At 40.5% G+C, this 15,965-nt stretch overlaps 1 protein-coding gene across 4 annotated transcripts in view; it reads right to left on the bottom strand.

Moving 5' to 3' along the window:
- The window catches only part of LOC106662933 (G-protein coupled receptor GRL101-like), a 180,730-nt gene that overhangs the window by 80,071 nt on the left and 84,694 nt on the right, over positions 1-15,965 (bottom strand). For all 4 annotated transcript variants that reach the window (XM_024228259.1, XM_024228258.1, XM_024228261.1 and 1 more), the window contains exon 3: positions 14,989-15,123. In XM_024228259.1, coding sequence (XP_024084027.1) covers positions 14,989-15,123 — 135 coding nt within the window. The remainder of the gene's footprint in view (positions 1-14,988; positions 15,124-15,965) is intronic.

Genomic DNA, 15,965 nt, shown 5'->3' with positions numbered 1-15,965 from the left:
AAGAAATATTCAAAAGAGAGAAGGATTTGGTTTGACAGATTATACGTAAAGAAGTGCATTGTCAAACCAATAAATTACAAATCCCTACTCTTGCAAAATGATGACCAGATGTACGGTATCGTGATAGAATTTGTACATAGCGGTGGGATAACCCTGTAAAATTTATGTATGTTTATATGTATTCATTAATCTATTTGTAACTACTGCTTCTCTCAATACTAGGGAGGGAACGTACTGAATGTAATCCTATGGCTAATTTGTAAACATAAGGTCAAAAAAATGATATCATTACACAATGACAATTTAAAAAATCTAAGCATGTTACCAAGGAGACTGTATTATATGTGTATACGATTTTTTTTTGGGGGGGGAAGGGGAACAAAGAGCCAGGGGTGACGGTGGGAATCGATATACCAAATTTGGAATCCCTATACAAGGCTAAAAAGCAGGAACTGACAAGATGCTACAAAACTATCTCACGATTCCTAGACAAACGATCAAAACTGACGCTTCACAACAAACTACTGATATACGGTACAATAAATAAACCAATTTGGACCTGCGGCATTGAATTTTGGAATTCCAATTTCCCAAACCAAAATTCTCTGAAAAATAGTAAACGTATCTAACCATACAATCCACAATGACTTTAAATTCTTTTTGACAAACATGTTGAGATCGGTAGTGATACCAGTCCTTGGTTTTCGAGGTGAGCAACTCCTCACAATCTAACACATCCTCGTAATTTTCGAAGTTCCGGCCTTTCAAAAAATGCGCCATTGACTGGAAAAGATCATGTCAGATGGTGGTCAGAGATGTAAGGAGGGATGAGTATCGATAAAAAACATCTATCTACCATCGATTAGACATCGGAGCCTCACCATCGATGATGGTACGACTCTAGTCTTCACATCGATGGTTTTTTTGAGAACTCATTATTACAATCATAATTATAAGCATACATTATTTTTATGTGCCACTTTATAAACATAAGCTCATTTTTCAAACTTCGCCATTTCTGAACCTTTGTTAGGAACTTGATTAATAAAAATTATTTTTGTTTTTTAATAACGTTTATTAGAAATTATTTTTGCCTTTGGTGTCATTTATAGTTGTATCTCTCGGTCCCTTTTAAATAAAATGCCTGTGAATTTTATTCAAAATACCTCCCTGTTTTTCTTCGATATTTGGGAAAACATCCATAATCCACCGAAGTCCAATTCCTGTCCCTTGCTAAAAAAAAGGTAAAAGTTTAACATGTACGTAACTAAAATCAACCAGATCCTTAATTTATTACAATTAATGTATCCAAATTTTACAATGAAACACTACCACATCTTCTCAGTAAAAAACGTGGCTTTAAAGCCAATTTATCCTCTAAGCGATTTCTGATTTTCGAAATAATCTGTCCAGCTTTGGAAAATAATCGTTCGGAGGTAACAGATGTGCCACTAAGGCAATAAATTGAACTATTCCTGACAGGTCACTTTCATATCTGAAATTAGGAAAAACTGCAAAAGTTTATAAAACATCGACACAGTAACATCTATGTTGAAAACATCGAGTATCGGCCGCCTACCATCTATTTTTTTTAAACATTGACCATCGATGCTCATCCCTTCAGGGTGGGGCATATATATATGCAGGATGGGCGACCAAGACCCGAGGAGTTAAATGCCTGGGTAGACTCGTACCCCATCCCTAAAAGGTTCGGGACTTGGTCGGCTCACGTGTCATAAACCTCTTGGACTTGTTCACAAACCCCAAGATTTTGAACCATTTAATCTCGGGGAGTGATTTGGTGATGTCCTTTCCTTCAAAGATTTCAAATCTAGACTTAGCATATCAATCACACTCTGCGAAGTAGTGCCTTGCCGTTTCTTCTTTTATTTCACAAAAACGGCAAAAGGGATCTGGTAGAATATCCATTACGGAGAGGTGTCTTCTCAGTGGGCAGTGGCCCGTCAGGATACCTATCAGCCTCCTAATTCCCTTCCTTGAGTTAGAGAATAACCATTTCGATTCTGCTGGTTTGATCTCCTTAACAAAATCCTTCGATTGCTGTGTCCGGGGGACAGATTCCATTCCTTAAGGAATTGTTTCATACCCCAGTTTTTGATACTCTCTTTCGCTGTGCTTATAGAGTGAGGTAATACCAGTTGTGGCCTGACAAACGCAGTATTAGAGCCTTATTTGGCCGGGCTATCCGCCTCTTCATTGCCATAGTGTCCTTCTGGTGGTATCCAAATAAGGGTTATCCTGTTCTCAAACTTGGAAGAGATTCTACAGTTTCCTCCACCAGTCGTGAGGTTGACAAATCATTTTGTAATGACCTAAGCCTAGCCTGTCGGAAAAAATTCTAATATCTTTTCCCTTGATTTTATTTTCCATAAGTGTTCTACAACACACATTAATGGCCCAGATTTCCTCCTGAAAATCGGAGGGGTTATTGCCAAGAGGGGAGGAGATGCTGATACCTAATTTAGGTATATGGATTCCAGCACCACTTCCAAGATGTTAACACCTTTCATTTCTGAATTTTTTCTTTGGCAAATCGTGAACGATATGAATAATAAACGCTCCCTTTTACGTATCTAATCATACAATCCGCAATGACCTTAAAATTCCTTTTGACAAAGATGTCATAAAATCCCCTACCCTAGTTGAAGTGTCACTACTGGGTTACTTCTTAACACCATAGTGCCACTTACTTTTTATTTCATTTTATTTTTTTTAACGCGGTGTGAGTAAAGTAGACTGTATTAACAACAACAAAAACACGGCAGGGGCGACGTGGGAATCGAACCCATGAGCGCGGAGTCTTCGAGCCAAGATCCTATCACGCTGACCAGTCGTCTACCGTGGTCCTCTTTTGTACAATTTTTTTTAACAGTGTTTATTTTTATACTATAAGTAAAATTGTTCATATGTACAAATTAAAAAAAAAAAATTGCAGAAAAGAGGACCGCGGTTGCCGACTGGTCAACGTGATAGGATCTCGGCTCGAAGACTCCGCGGTCCTGGGTTCGATTCCCACCGTCGCCCCTGCCCTTTTTGTTGTTCTTTTTACAGCCTACTTTACTGCACAAGACTAAATTACTGAATACAAATGATAATTTGTGAAAAGATTATTTCTCAATTAATCTTTGCTACCTGATTTATTGCTTTTAGTATTTTTTCCTTGATATTGTAAAGTGAAGTTGAAGCCATGGACCATACCAAAGAAATCTACGGTAAGTCAATAGGTTACGACTACGATCAGTCATATAGTTGTTGGTTTGAGAGTTGTTTTTGATTTTAGGGTGCCAGACGTTACAATAAATTTAGAAACACGACGTGTTGGCCCCTTGGTGTGTTATTTAGGAAAAATTCAATCAACTCGGCGATAATTACGACTGTGTAAATTAGATTTAAAATCCTCGTACGAAATGGCGGAGAAGTGTTTCTAACGAGGTCTGAACGTTTGTCGCGGTGGATCGTGTTAGAAATTCGAGGAGACCCGGGGGTGGAATGAAATTTAAATTATTTGCACGTTTTACTATAATCGGGCAAATGTTGAACCATGTTTCGAAACACAACGTCTGCTGTATATTAATAGACTTTCTGCCCCCCTAAACCAGGAAACTCGTTAAAAATGCATTGCCAGATTTGTATTCAAGAGCGATTATTTCACCCTCCCACACCAACCATTTTCTCGGCGGATTATAAAAATTAGATTTATTCCCAGAGGTCGGGGGTGGCCGACCTGTTGAAACTGGTGAAAATCGTGCCTTTTCATCCGTCGAATCGCCACGCGCCAATCAAAATACCACCATTAGGCAAATTTTGCCGATTTGTCAACAGGACAAAAATTAGGGCTCGCCTTCCCGGGACAATCAGCCGAATGAAAGGATTAACATGTTTGAATAAATAGGAGCTTCCCTATTTCATAAATCGTTGGAGGAGGGGTGATTATCAAAAGCTCCACCCTGCATAAATCAATCAGGAGAATTAACAGGGCAAAGTCCTTTCCAATTATCATTCCCTACCCTTGTTGCCATTAACAAGCGGCTATCCCGACCGCCACCACGATCGGATCCGTATATAAGAACGGCAAATACCGACGATTTCGGATGAATATCCATTTAGGCCAAAGCCGCAATACCCCGGACGATGAATAGTTCACTTCCCGTAATTGCCTTTTAGTGACAAACGACTGGCCTAGTTTTTCGGACAGTGCTGGCTACACCCTGGGGAAGGATTGACTTCTTCATCCCTTCGGAAAATAGCGTTCCTTTAATTTTTTCCACGGGGGCGTTCGTAACGTGGCAAAAACATTCTTGATTCTTGTAATTACACCGCTAAAGAAACTTTCAACTTTGACCATAGCTTTTATTTTAACAGATCGTTCGAAGAGCGAATCCTTCCTTTTTCTTTTTAAAAGTGAAATTTACAGTAGCACGTAGCACAAAAGATACTAACGTTTGAAGAAGAACTTAACCTTTGAAAACGAAATCAAACACCAAATTAAAGTCAGTAATCCAGCGGCCATGAATAGGCTGAGCTGATAGGTTAGTTGTCCAATGACGTCAAAGGGGGTAAAGGTCGTTGTTTAATGAGTCAAATTATCTAACTTGGATCGATTGTTCTGTTCCTTAAAAGGGATTTGGCCAGGATGGCTGGATCAAATTGCCCAATGTCGTCATAATAGGCGTGTCATATTATTCAGTGAAGTCAAATTGAGCCAATCGAAAAATAATAAGTTTTCTGATAATATCGATGACATCAGCATTTCTTAACCTAATATGAATTATCAAATGATCTATTGAAATTAGGCTAGTAATTTACTGATACAATAAATGAAAGTTCATTTTTTTGTGGCGTCAAATTGTGCTAGTATGCTGGTTGATCAGTTATGAAATGATATTACTGTGAGCNAAATCAAGAGCTGAGTGAGCTCATAAGGCAGTTGCCCAATGATGTCAAATCGGGGGTAACTAATATTATTTCTCATATGTTTAATGACGTCAAAATCAGCTGAGGCAGCTTGTAAGTCAGGGATTGATATTAAAGAGGGCGTGGTTAAAGTCTCTTTTTATCATCTACATCAAAAATGTAATTCCGCCTTGCTGGAGGCAAAGATTTTATCATACTTCATCAAATCAGCACAAGCTCGGTGTCGCCTTTTCGACTTTATCAATTTGCCAGTTGAAAAAATTCCGAGAGGGAACCGTAAATCGAATCGTAAATCCTTTTAAGGCTTTTTAAAGAATGTATGTTGCACTTAGTGGATTGCTGGGTAAGTAAATTCATAAGGAATGGGATGGAGTGATCTTTTACCGTCTAAAGCGGGGTCCAAGTGTCTTTCAGCCAAACAGCCATGACGTACAATTATTGATAAGCCATTTGATCATAATCGATTGATTAAAGGACGGCTGTTTAATTTTTTTTTTAATTTGTAGGAATATCATTAATATAATTAGTAGTAAAAAGGAGGGAAAATTCGAAAGGTTGAAGGTTGAGATGGGGAGTTGGTCCGAGTGGATAGAATGGTGGTTAGAGCAGCGGCGTATTGAGCCGAAGGTCGTGGGTTCGAATCCCGCTCGTGACACTAACTTTTCCATTTCAACCAAGACCTTACATAAAAATAATAATTAATTGAAATAAGTAATTTGGTCAATTAGACCACTAAGCATAATGAATTAATTAATTAGTACTAAATAGCCCAGGCGAACTTTATTATAAATTCTTTTTCCAGCATGAGAGGCATTTTTTGAGACTTTGAGTATTAAAATGCCGTCCGGGTAAAATGAAATAAGCTCTGACTTTTGGGATTTTCATTATCCACAGGACGAGCGAGCGTCGTGCGCGTTGTTGTCAAGAAATCCCTTTTGAAACCTTAACAAAGCGGCCGAGTAGACAAAGCTCGGCCGGGTGGAGCAGACGTATAAAGCATTAAGTCAGGGCGTCCATTAAATTAAGCCCCACTTGTATGAAAAATGTGCCGGCCCGGTTTCTCCAACCTCGTGATAGGTGATGAAGCTTCCGGTTCCACGCTCCTCATCCAATTACAAGGGAATTGCCCATTAGCCAATATGGCCAAAATTATTCCGAAGCAGCTATTAACCGAGTTCGGGTTTAATTAGGTCGGGCACAGTTTACTGCCCCGGAGGCTGGAGGTATTAAAAAAATCCAAAAAACACATCTCTCCAAAGTGATATCGATTGTTTAAAGTATTGTGTCGGCGTTTAGCCCAAAGAGATTGAAAAGGTAAACTCTTGAAAGGAAATTGAGGTAGGAATGGGTTTTTAGAACGGAAAACTTCCGAAATCAAAACACATGCACAGTCGAACATTGCGAAGTATCCATTGTACGGCCTAGTCTTTTCTTTATAAAAATAATTTCATCTAGACTATTAATTATTCATGGGCTGGGGCCATTTCCATCCATTAATTGAAACCTAAATCGTTCGGCAAACATACCATAACCCCGACTAACGGTAAAGTGAACTTAAAAGTCACACACACTTCATATCATTAAACAATGTAAAAAAACAGCTAAGCCATGCCCGCTTTATGCAATTTGATGGTTTATCGTAACCCATCAAGCACTGTCGCATTAAATTATTGTTGCTTAACCTACTTTAAGTTAAAAGTAGATATTGCTCTTATCGTCCAATAAATGATGCTTGGGGTTTAAATCCACTTGAATAGACCAATAACGTAAAAATGGGTGTGGCCAAGTTGGTTTTTCAACAGCTCAATGATGTCAACATGTTTTGGGTGAATAGTGTTGTCACAGTTGTCTGGACATCAAATAGACTAAGTGAGCTGGTTGGACAGTTGTACAATGGCGTAAAATTTTGCTAGAATGAACTAGTAGATTCGTCCTCCTATGATGTTTATGTTGGCGTAGCCTAAGATGGTTCTTCAATTACACTCAATTGACTAAACTGTTTAATCCGTTGTATTGGATTGATGGAATAATAAGGTTTTTTGATGTTCAGTAAAAACAACCTACAATTTAACTCGAAACAAAATATATTTAATGGAAATAAATTCCATTCCTATCTTTACATTTTTGCCAACGCACAGCCTAAGGTGGCCATTCACGATCACTCCAAATGGAACCGCGCCAAGCCGTACAGCTCCATTTGGAGTGCCTGAAATTTGAGGGGGCATTCACGACCGCTCCACAGCCAGTCGCTCCGATTACCTTCTCAAAATGGATGACGATCTCTTGTGCTACGGTTCTGTTTATTTATATATTAAAAGCAAAAAATCGAAGAGAAAATGGTGTAAGAAGTGGCTCCTGAACAGAAGCCGTAATACCCACATCAATTTGATGAAAGATCTTTCCCTTGAACCCGCTGATTGGAAGAACTATTTAAGGATGGATGAAACGTCTTATTTATTCATTATATTTAGTGTTCTATTGACCAAATTACTTCTTTCAATTAATTAGTCTTTTTTGTAAGGCTTTGGTTGAAATGAAAAAGCTAGTGCCAAGAGGGGGGTCTGAATCCATGATCTTCGGCTAAATACGCCGCTGCTCTACCACTTGACACCAAAAAAATGGCAAAAAGAGAGAAAATTCGAAAGGTTGTAGGTTGAGATGGGGAGTTAGTGTCCGAGTGGATCGAACTATAGAACTCACGATAGCTCAAGTGGTAAGCGCAGCGGCGTATTTAGCCGAATGTCGTAGATTCGAATCCCCTCGTGACACTATTTTTTCATTTCAACCAAAACCTTGCAAAAAAACGCGGGTTTTCCCATTCACGAACGCGCCATGCCGTCGTCGCGCCGTAGATATTTGGAGTGGCGCGACGGAGTTTGGACCGGTCGAATATTCGGCACAGCCGGGCACGCCAGATCAGTTTTGCCATTGGCGTGGTTTTTGGAACAGCGTCGCTCCGTTTGGACTGCTAGGATCGTGAATGGCCACCTTAAGAAATCCTCTCGCCCTCCACTCTGCAGCCATTCAGAGTAGAGCCCTTCCAAATATAAACAGGTGCACTGCCCCCCTGAAATCAGACTCGTCAGCCCGACGAGGACTCATCCATCACTAATGGTCAACGACATCAGGCTCGTCGACACGACGAGGTCTCACTTATCCCTCAAGATTCGTCGACACGACGACAAATCACTAATGGAACACCGTCGAAGACAGCAAGGGTACTCGCACCATTAGCCTGATTCTCGCCTTATAAATACTAGCCGAGGAGCGGTGTCCACCTTCTAAGTCTTCTGCCAGCACTTTTTTCAAAGCAGGAAGATCTTCGGTTACTCGCACGAGACGTGTCCAGGCCTGGGCTAGCTCTGCCGTTCCCGCTTCGTTCCTCCACGATTCCCTCTCTCGCTTCGGCGGTTTGCCGGCCAGTGCGCTCTCCTCGTTGCGCGAGATGTTCGTGATAGGCTATAAACGTCAACTGCTGCTCTCGGCTAATTGCTGCACTCGATTACTTTCGGCCTCTGTGAAGTCAACCGACTCACGGCTCCCGGACCTCAGCCAAAAGTTTATTCGGTTACACACCACCATCGGCACAACTCACACGGTCTCGGCCTCGATCCATCGTCTCGACGCTACGAAACAACACGCCCTTTTCAGGCCACAAAACTCCCAGTCACTAAACAATAATTCTAATTCCAGAGAATTCCAAATTCCAGAAGAGTAGAAACTCGGGTCTCTGGAATCGACGAACTCCCGAAATGCATTTTCAATGTCATTCTGACTCTTGAACCGTCCTCGCCCAAAAGGTTGTTGAGGTGTTTCAAAAAAGCGATAATCTATGAGAAGGATCCGGTGAGTGGTGGATATGGTAACCCTCGTAACCCAATTACATTCCGTACTGAAGTCGAGCAGCGTTGTGCGACGTGTGTGCGTGCGTTGTCTTGAAGGAGGATAGGCCCCCTTTCGGTTGATTAATTTTGGCCATAAATTTCGGTCCATCTCATTAATTTCATTACAGTACTTTTCAATAGTGATGGTTTCACCCGGATTGATGAAGCTGTAATGAATGAGTCATGCAGATGACCACCAGACAGTGACCATATTTTTTTGTACGTGAGCTTGGCTTTGGGAAGAGCCCTGGTTTATCACTCTTAACTACTCCCTAGAACGTCCATTTTTCGACTGAGAAATGGATAAATTTGGTGCGTACGGAAAGCATTGAACATATTTCATACCTGCGATCCGTTTGGCGGTTGTTCAGCACAGTCAGAACTCACTTGGCGAGCTTCTTAGTTTTCCCGATAGCTTCCAGATGGCGAACGACTATGGATTGGTCAATACCAAGTTCTCCCGCCATTTCTCGACTAGGTTTTGTGGGGTCAGCTTCAACTATAGCCTTTGAATAGTGTCACCCTTTACAATTTGGGGACGACACTTTCGGAGATATTCCGAAAGGTGAACGGGGCACATTTTAGAATGCTGAGTGGGGGTGGGTCGGAGGAGAGGAAATGTTCAATTTGAACTGGAAAAAACAAGACAGAAACCTATCGTTTGAGCTAGTGCCAATATTTATAATTAAGTTGTATAATAATTTAACGATGTTTTCTTATATTTCGACCTCAACAGTTTAACTTATGATTTTTCCTTCTTGAAGGTGGGATAATAGGTCATCTCAAAAAAACCACAACCAGTTTTTATCCACAACGTTTCGGATTTATTTTAATCCTTCCTCAGGTGAGTTAACGCAACGGTTAAAACAGTGGTCGTCAGTCATTAATATTTTATAACAGTTTATTTTAAAAAAGAGCCAGTGTGGTTCATATTCAGACTATTAAAATAAATCCGAAACGTTGTGGATAAAAACTGGTTGTGGTTTTTTTTTGAGATGACCTATTATCCCACCTTCAAGAAGGAAAAATCATAAGTTGTAATAATTTAGTTTTCACGAGGATGAGTTGAGCGACTATATTGTGTGGTTGTATGGCTACAGGTGGAACAATTAAAAGATTATATTCATCCTATGCTACAATTTTGGGTTTGCCTTGTATGTACGTATTGTAAATATATTTTATGTTTTCAGTTAATTTGGTTTCAACAAGTGTCCAAGTGTCCTTTTATTTGTTTTCTTTTTCCGTTCCCGTATCCTTTCCTTTTAATTTATTGGCCCACTTTCGATTCCGGTCCTATCGCCACGTTTTGGAAGTGTCGTAGCTTTATCAACATTGATAGCAGAGCATGGTTCCGATCCACTGACCTCTGGGTTAAGGGCCCAGCACGCTTCCACTGCGTTGTTAACAGCAGAAGGACGGCAGTCCAAGAAAACCACCTTCTTTGCTCGTGAGGTCAAATCTCCATTACGGGATCCTTGAAACCAACGTTGCACTGTGGATTCATTTACGGTTCATTTTCGGATGTCAAAGTAGGCTTAGGTTAAGTGTTAAGTCAAATCGTTCCGTGACGTCAAAGTCAGGGAGGTTTGTTGGGCTGACTAGGTTATCCACTTCTACTTCCACGTCATTTATCTTGAATTACCACGTCACCCTAGAACAGTTTGACTCTATTTGGTATGCCAAGCCCACTTTGACGTCATTGACGAAAATTGAGTAAACAGGCCTGATGTGTAACATCTGACCAACCACCTGAGACATTTCTACATGAACGTCATCGAACAGCTGAATTACAACCTACCGATAAACCGCCACCACTTTGGCAGTATTTGAAAATAGACCAAAAAATTTTTCTTGACCCGTCGATTTAAACAAAACCCTGAAATAATTACCCATTAAGTTAATTCATATGTTTACATATGTTACAATATGTTTTATCCAAACAATTTAAAAGAGAAAGCATATTATGTAGTGGATTCAATATAGAATGGTACAAAAACTACCAAATTGAAATTATATGTACACGCGTGGAAGCTATTAGGAAGAAACAATGGGAAAAGTTTCACAACTTTTACCAATCAAGCAATCGATATCGTTCAGTTGTAAAAGTTGATTCTTTGGTATGCGATGGTTGTAAAGAGAGAAATAACGGTGTGAACCTAGACAAATTATTGCAAATTGTAAATAAAAGTCGCCCATTTATGATAATAGCTGGAGAAAGGGGAGGAAAAGGGATGAGGGACCAGGCTTAAGATGTCCTCACCCTTCCCAGTCCATTCAATTCCCTTCCATAACTTTCCACCCATTTTTTTTGACACGATTTCATTAGAACATCTAACTTCATCCCTATCGGGGGATTCGGGTGACACTTTCCCTTGGGGTTGTGTAAAACTTTTTTGGACGGGGGTGGAAAATACGGTCTGTGCTGAAAGAAATTAGCAGATAATTAAAATTTATAGTCAGTTAAACATTAAGAAGTCTTAGGATCTTGATTGAACAGATCGGGTAAATGGAAACTGAAGGAATTAATGTTTGTTGTTTAATAGTTACGTATCGTCTAGGTTGTATTTGATTTTTCGCTTTTTCTTAATTCAGACGCATTTCATGTAGTATATCGTTGTTTTGCTGTATTTAGAAAATTGCACCTTTCACTTTTATTACTTTTATTGAGTTATTCAGTCGTGCTGTACCAAGAAGTTCCTGAAGCGCAAAAACAGCTCAGACCGTTGCAGGACTTTCTGCCTCGACACCTTTTTGTGTTAATCTCTTACCCCGAGGGAGGGTGAAGTTTAAAACTACTACCAACCCCTGCAGTAGTAAAATAAAGTCCGTAAAGTTCAGAAAATCGACAATGTCTTTCATATCGGAAGTTATTTCACGGTTTAAATTGTTTTTTATAGTGTTGGGGAATAAGGAGACCGAAAGGAGTAGGTGAGTATTCGCCATCATCTAAAAAATAACTATTTCTTGATGTTGTTATATTTTAGTCAACACAATTAACGATGTAGGAGGTCTCTCAACTCGACTCTCGTATTCAACTGACCCTGGGGGTTTTAGCTTCTAGAACAAGTGACGTCATAGCTACCCTCGTAGACGTGAGGTCATAGCTACCCTTCTAGGCTAGCCAGTCCAGGACCAGTGCCAGGGGGTTTCACTAGAAAATTGCTTAAACAAACTAAAACCTAAAAGTGAGCATTCCGCCCCTGAATCAAATAGAAAGATAAAGTCTAGTTTGACCTGTATGAACGAGGAGTCCTGTCGATTTAAGTGTGCATTACTGCACCGTCCCCGATGTTCCTGGTCTGAAGGTGTTACCCCTGCAGTTAGTAGTGATGTGGCCTAGGTCAGTACAGTGGTGGCAGATGATTCTCGATCTGTCCTGTAGTTTGGTCGGGCGGTTCTGTACGGACGGGAATTGACATAGGAAAGCTTCCTCCGGCAATCCTTGGAACTGTCGTTACTCAACCCACAGGTTGCGCATTTAAACGCCATCCTTTGATTCTCTGTCGTTTAAAGCTAATCGCTCTGAGCTCTTTGAGCAACTCTTCCCACGATACGATTGATTTGTAGATAAGACGCCTAATGCGAGAGTCGTATGGGCCAAGTGTGCTCCAACCAAATTTATAGCGATTTGTTCAGATGTTAAATCGCTCCATGAAGACGTTAGATTATTTATCCATTTGGCAGCGAATGATGCATACTCCGTTATGAGGAACCAAAGTCAATTCCGGATGAGCAATCTGCGACATCCAATTGGCTGCGCTGCCTTTTAGGGCCCTGGCTAACGATTGAATCAGCCTACTTCCTCTGATCTCACCATCTGGTCCGTGGATGGTCAAAATTATTGCGGTCGCATCAACATTTTTACAATTCCGCCGAGTTCAGGTTGAAATGAAGGAAAATCTAACTTGTTCTTCGGCTGTAAATTTTAGAGAAAGTTCTCCATCAAGCGATTGGCACTTTCCTGTCCAAATTTCACTTCTGATGTTGGGGAAAAAGGATGACTGAAAGGGGTAGGGTATAGGTATACATATATATTTATATATATATAATTGTATATCCGGTTTTAGCTTATCAAAAACCACTTAGGCCTCGCTCGGTTCTGAAATAGGCTCAGTCGGTACAAAAATACAAGCCTTGCTGAATTAAGTAAGTTGTTTTTTAATCCCTCCCATGGGAGGAGTTCTTTTGTCGGTAATTTGCCAGCCGGAACTCCTCGACCGGTGGTGAAATGCCATTGAAATACTGAATTTCAGCCTTGTCAATCTAATTTGACGAGATCGATTTGCAGGGCGAACCTGAATTCCCTGAGGGCCGGGGATTCCAAGGTCGAGACATAGTGGCTTAGGTAAAAAAGAGAGGCGTTTATCCTGTTTACCCTCCGGGTTAGAAAAAAAACGATGTCCCAATAAAACATTTTTGCCCATAAAGAAATATAACAATTATTATGCGCACCATGCACATCAAAGGGTATAAAAAGATTTGGAATTTCAATGCAATGAAACAAATTAATAGTAAAATGCTAGTCAAACGATCTATGAAATCGTACAAAGATTTATGCTGAAAAATTTGACTAAAATAAACCTTTAAAAAATCCATCCCCCCCTTGCCGTCATTGAACAATAAAAGACTAGTTAGCCACGCCCACTATTCCTACTTGGACAATAAACTACTAGTTAAGTCACACCCACATGGTATATTGAACCTTAAATTACTAGTTAAGACACGCCCATTTGGCGCTATTGGACAATAAAACACGTTAACCACGCCCATTTGTACCCTTTGGATCATAAACCACCAGTTAAGTCACGCCCACTTGGCGCAATTGGACAATAAATCAAGTTAGCCACGCCCACTTGTACTCGGTGTAAAATTCAGTCTCCACGTCGCCTACCCTTGGGACAGTGCGTACAACCAACTAATTGGCCTGTAGCCAGAGGGCCTTTGGGGTTTGTGTATCATTAAATTTTTGAGGTTTTCCGCTTTGGAAAGTGTCTGAAAACTAGCAAACTGCATATTAAAGGCATAGGTTAATACTACAAATGCTCATTTTCTGTCTAGCAGTGACGTCTATCGAATAATAGAATGCAGTGGACGAAACGTATGTTTTACTCGATTTCCACCTCATTGGATAATCGGATTTAACGTAGTTTATCCACACCAACTTTATGTCATTTTTCTTGGATTAATCAATAAACGAACCAATCCGTCGTTCACAATAGACGGTCCGGTTAAGCCCCATCCACTTTTATGTCATTACAAGAATTGACCGATCAAGAGAAACTTCATGACGATATGACAACGGCTCAGCAATTTTGATGCCAATGATATAATACAATAAACTAAGTGCCTTAGCTCCGCCCTATTTGACGATTTGACTATCTTTCACACCCATCAGGACTATAATCCTAGATAATCGAGTAGATAATCAAGATATTCAGAAAACAATTTTACACCGATCCAGGTTTAATTACAAGGGTCCTCGTGCGTCAACACATCCCTTGACGAACCAATTTCTCCGACACATCATTGAAGACGCGCGTTGAAATTATTCATTTCTAATAAATAAACATGAGACGAGGGTGGTGAAAAATCGGAACAGCGTATTTCCGTGCTTGGAAATTGAAATATTAAGGAAACACCTCAGGATGTGAATGTCAAAATTGGAACCGCGTGCAAGTTTTAATTTAATTTTGAATTTAGTAATTTTATTTTGTTTCAAGGGAGCATCGCGGGCTTTTAGATCAGCCTCCTTTGTATACTGACTTCGATGTTTTTCTGCAATTCGGCCTCGTATATTCTCCCTGGAGATGCATGGCATTTGAATAATGTCACAAATTTCGCCTTCTCCCAAGTGTTGAATAAGTAACCTTGTCTATTATAATATTAATATAAAAAGAGACAAAAAAAGGAGGAAATTAGAATAATATAATTGATAGAAATGTCCCTCAATAAATGAATAAAACAATATTAATGTGTAATTTTTATATTTTCGGTTAAAGCGTTGGGGGAAAGGCTTGTTAATTCGATTCGTAACGATGATGGACACAAATCGGTTGTTGTGCATGAGTGGATCGCCAAATTTATCCACCGCCCACGGCGAAAATCGATGGCCCTTTTGTCGGACGGCCGTGCGTCACGGTCGGACAGCGACGCCGTTTTTTTTCCTTACCGCATTCCATGACGGACTCGTCTTCGGCTCCCGGGCAGTCGGGGATGCCGTTGCAGCGGACCGTCTTGGCGACGCAGACGGTCTCGTCGCAGCGGAAGACGTCCTCGGCAGGCATGCAGCTCACTTCCGCCTCACCTGAAAAAAACAAAATCGGACGATTAATAATTAATGCCAACGACATCCGTCGATTAAAATCCGACAATATTAATTCACAGATTGAATATCAACTGTGGATCGTTAAGTATGCTCACAAGAAAGGAAAAAGCGGAGAAGGGAAAAAATCAGGCGAGAAAAAAAAGATGGTTTGACGGGAACAGATGAATAAGTAAAGATATCGAGGTCGAAGAGGATGAAAGGCATACTTATGAAGACAGTAACGTAGTGTCCGAGATAAAATGAGGTAAAAGATATAAGGTATAAGAAGGTGAGAGAGAGAGAAGGAAGGTGGGAGAGAGAGAAAGTAAGAAGGAGAGAGAGAGGAAAAAGGAGAGAGAGAGAGAAAGAGAGAAGATGAGAGAGAAAGAAGGAGAAAGAGAGAGAAATAAGGAGAGAGAGAAAGAAGGAGAGAAAGAGAAAGAGAGAAGGTGAGAGAGAAAGAAGGAGAAAGAGAGAGAAATAAGGAGAGAGAGAAATAAGGAGAGAGAGAAAGAAGGAGAGAGAGAGAGAGAGAAAGAAGGTGAGAGAGAAAAAGTAGAGAGAGAGAGAGAGAAGGAGAGAGATAGAGAAAGAAAGAGAGATAGTGAGAGAGAGAAAGAAGGAGAGAGAGAAGGAGAGAGATAGAGAGAGAAAGAGAGAGAAGGAGAGAGATAGAGAGAGACAGAAGGAGTGAGAAAGAGAGAGAGGGAGAGAGAAAGAGAGAAAGAGAGACAGAGAAAGAGAGAGAGACAGAGAGAGAGAGAGAGAGAGAGAGAGAGAGAGAGAGAGAGAGAGAGTGAGAGAGAGAGAGAGAGAGAGAGGAGTGACAGAGACAGAGGGAC

This window comes from Cimex lectularius, unplaced genomic scaffold, assembly GCF_000648675.2.
Source record: "Cimex lectularius strain Harlan isolate CLEC.00 unplaced genomic scaffold, Clec_2.1 scaffold265, whole genome shotgun sequence".
Classification (NCBI taxonomy): domain Eukaryota; kingdom Metazoa; phylum Arthropoda; class Insecta; order Hemiptera; family Cimicidae; genus Cimex; species Cimex lectularius.
This window is presented reverse-complemented; position numbering and strand designations above follow the sequence as displayed.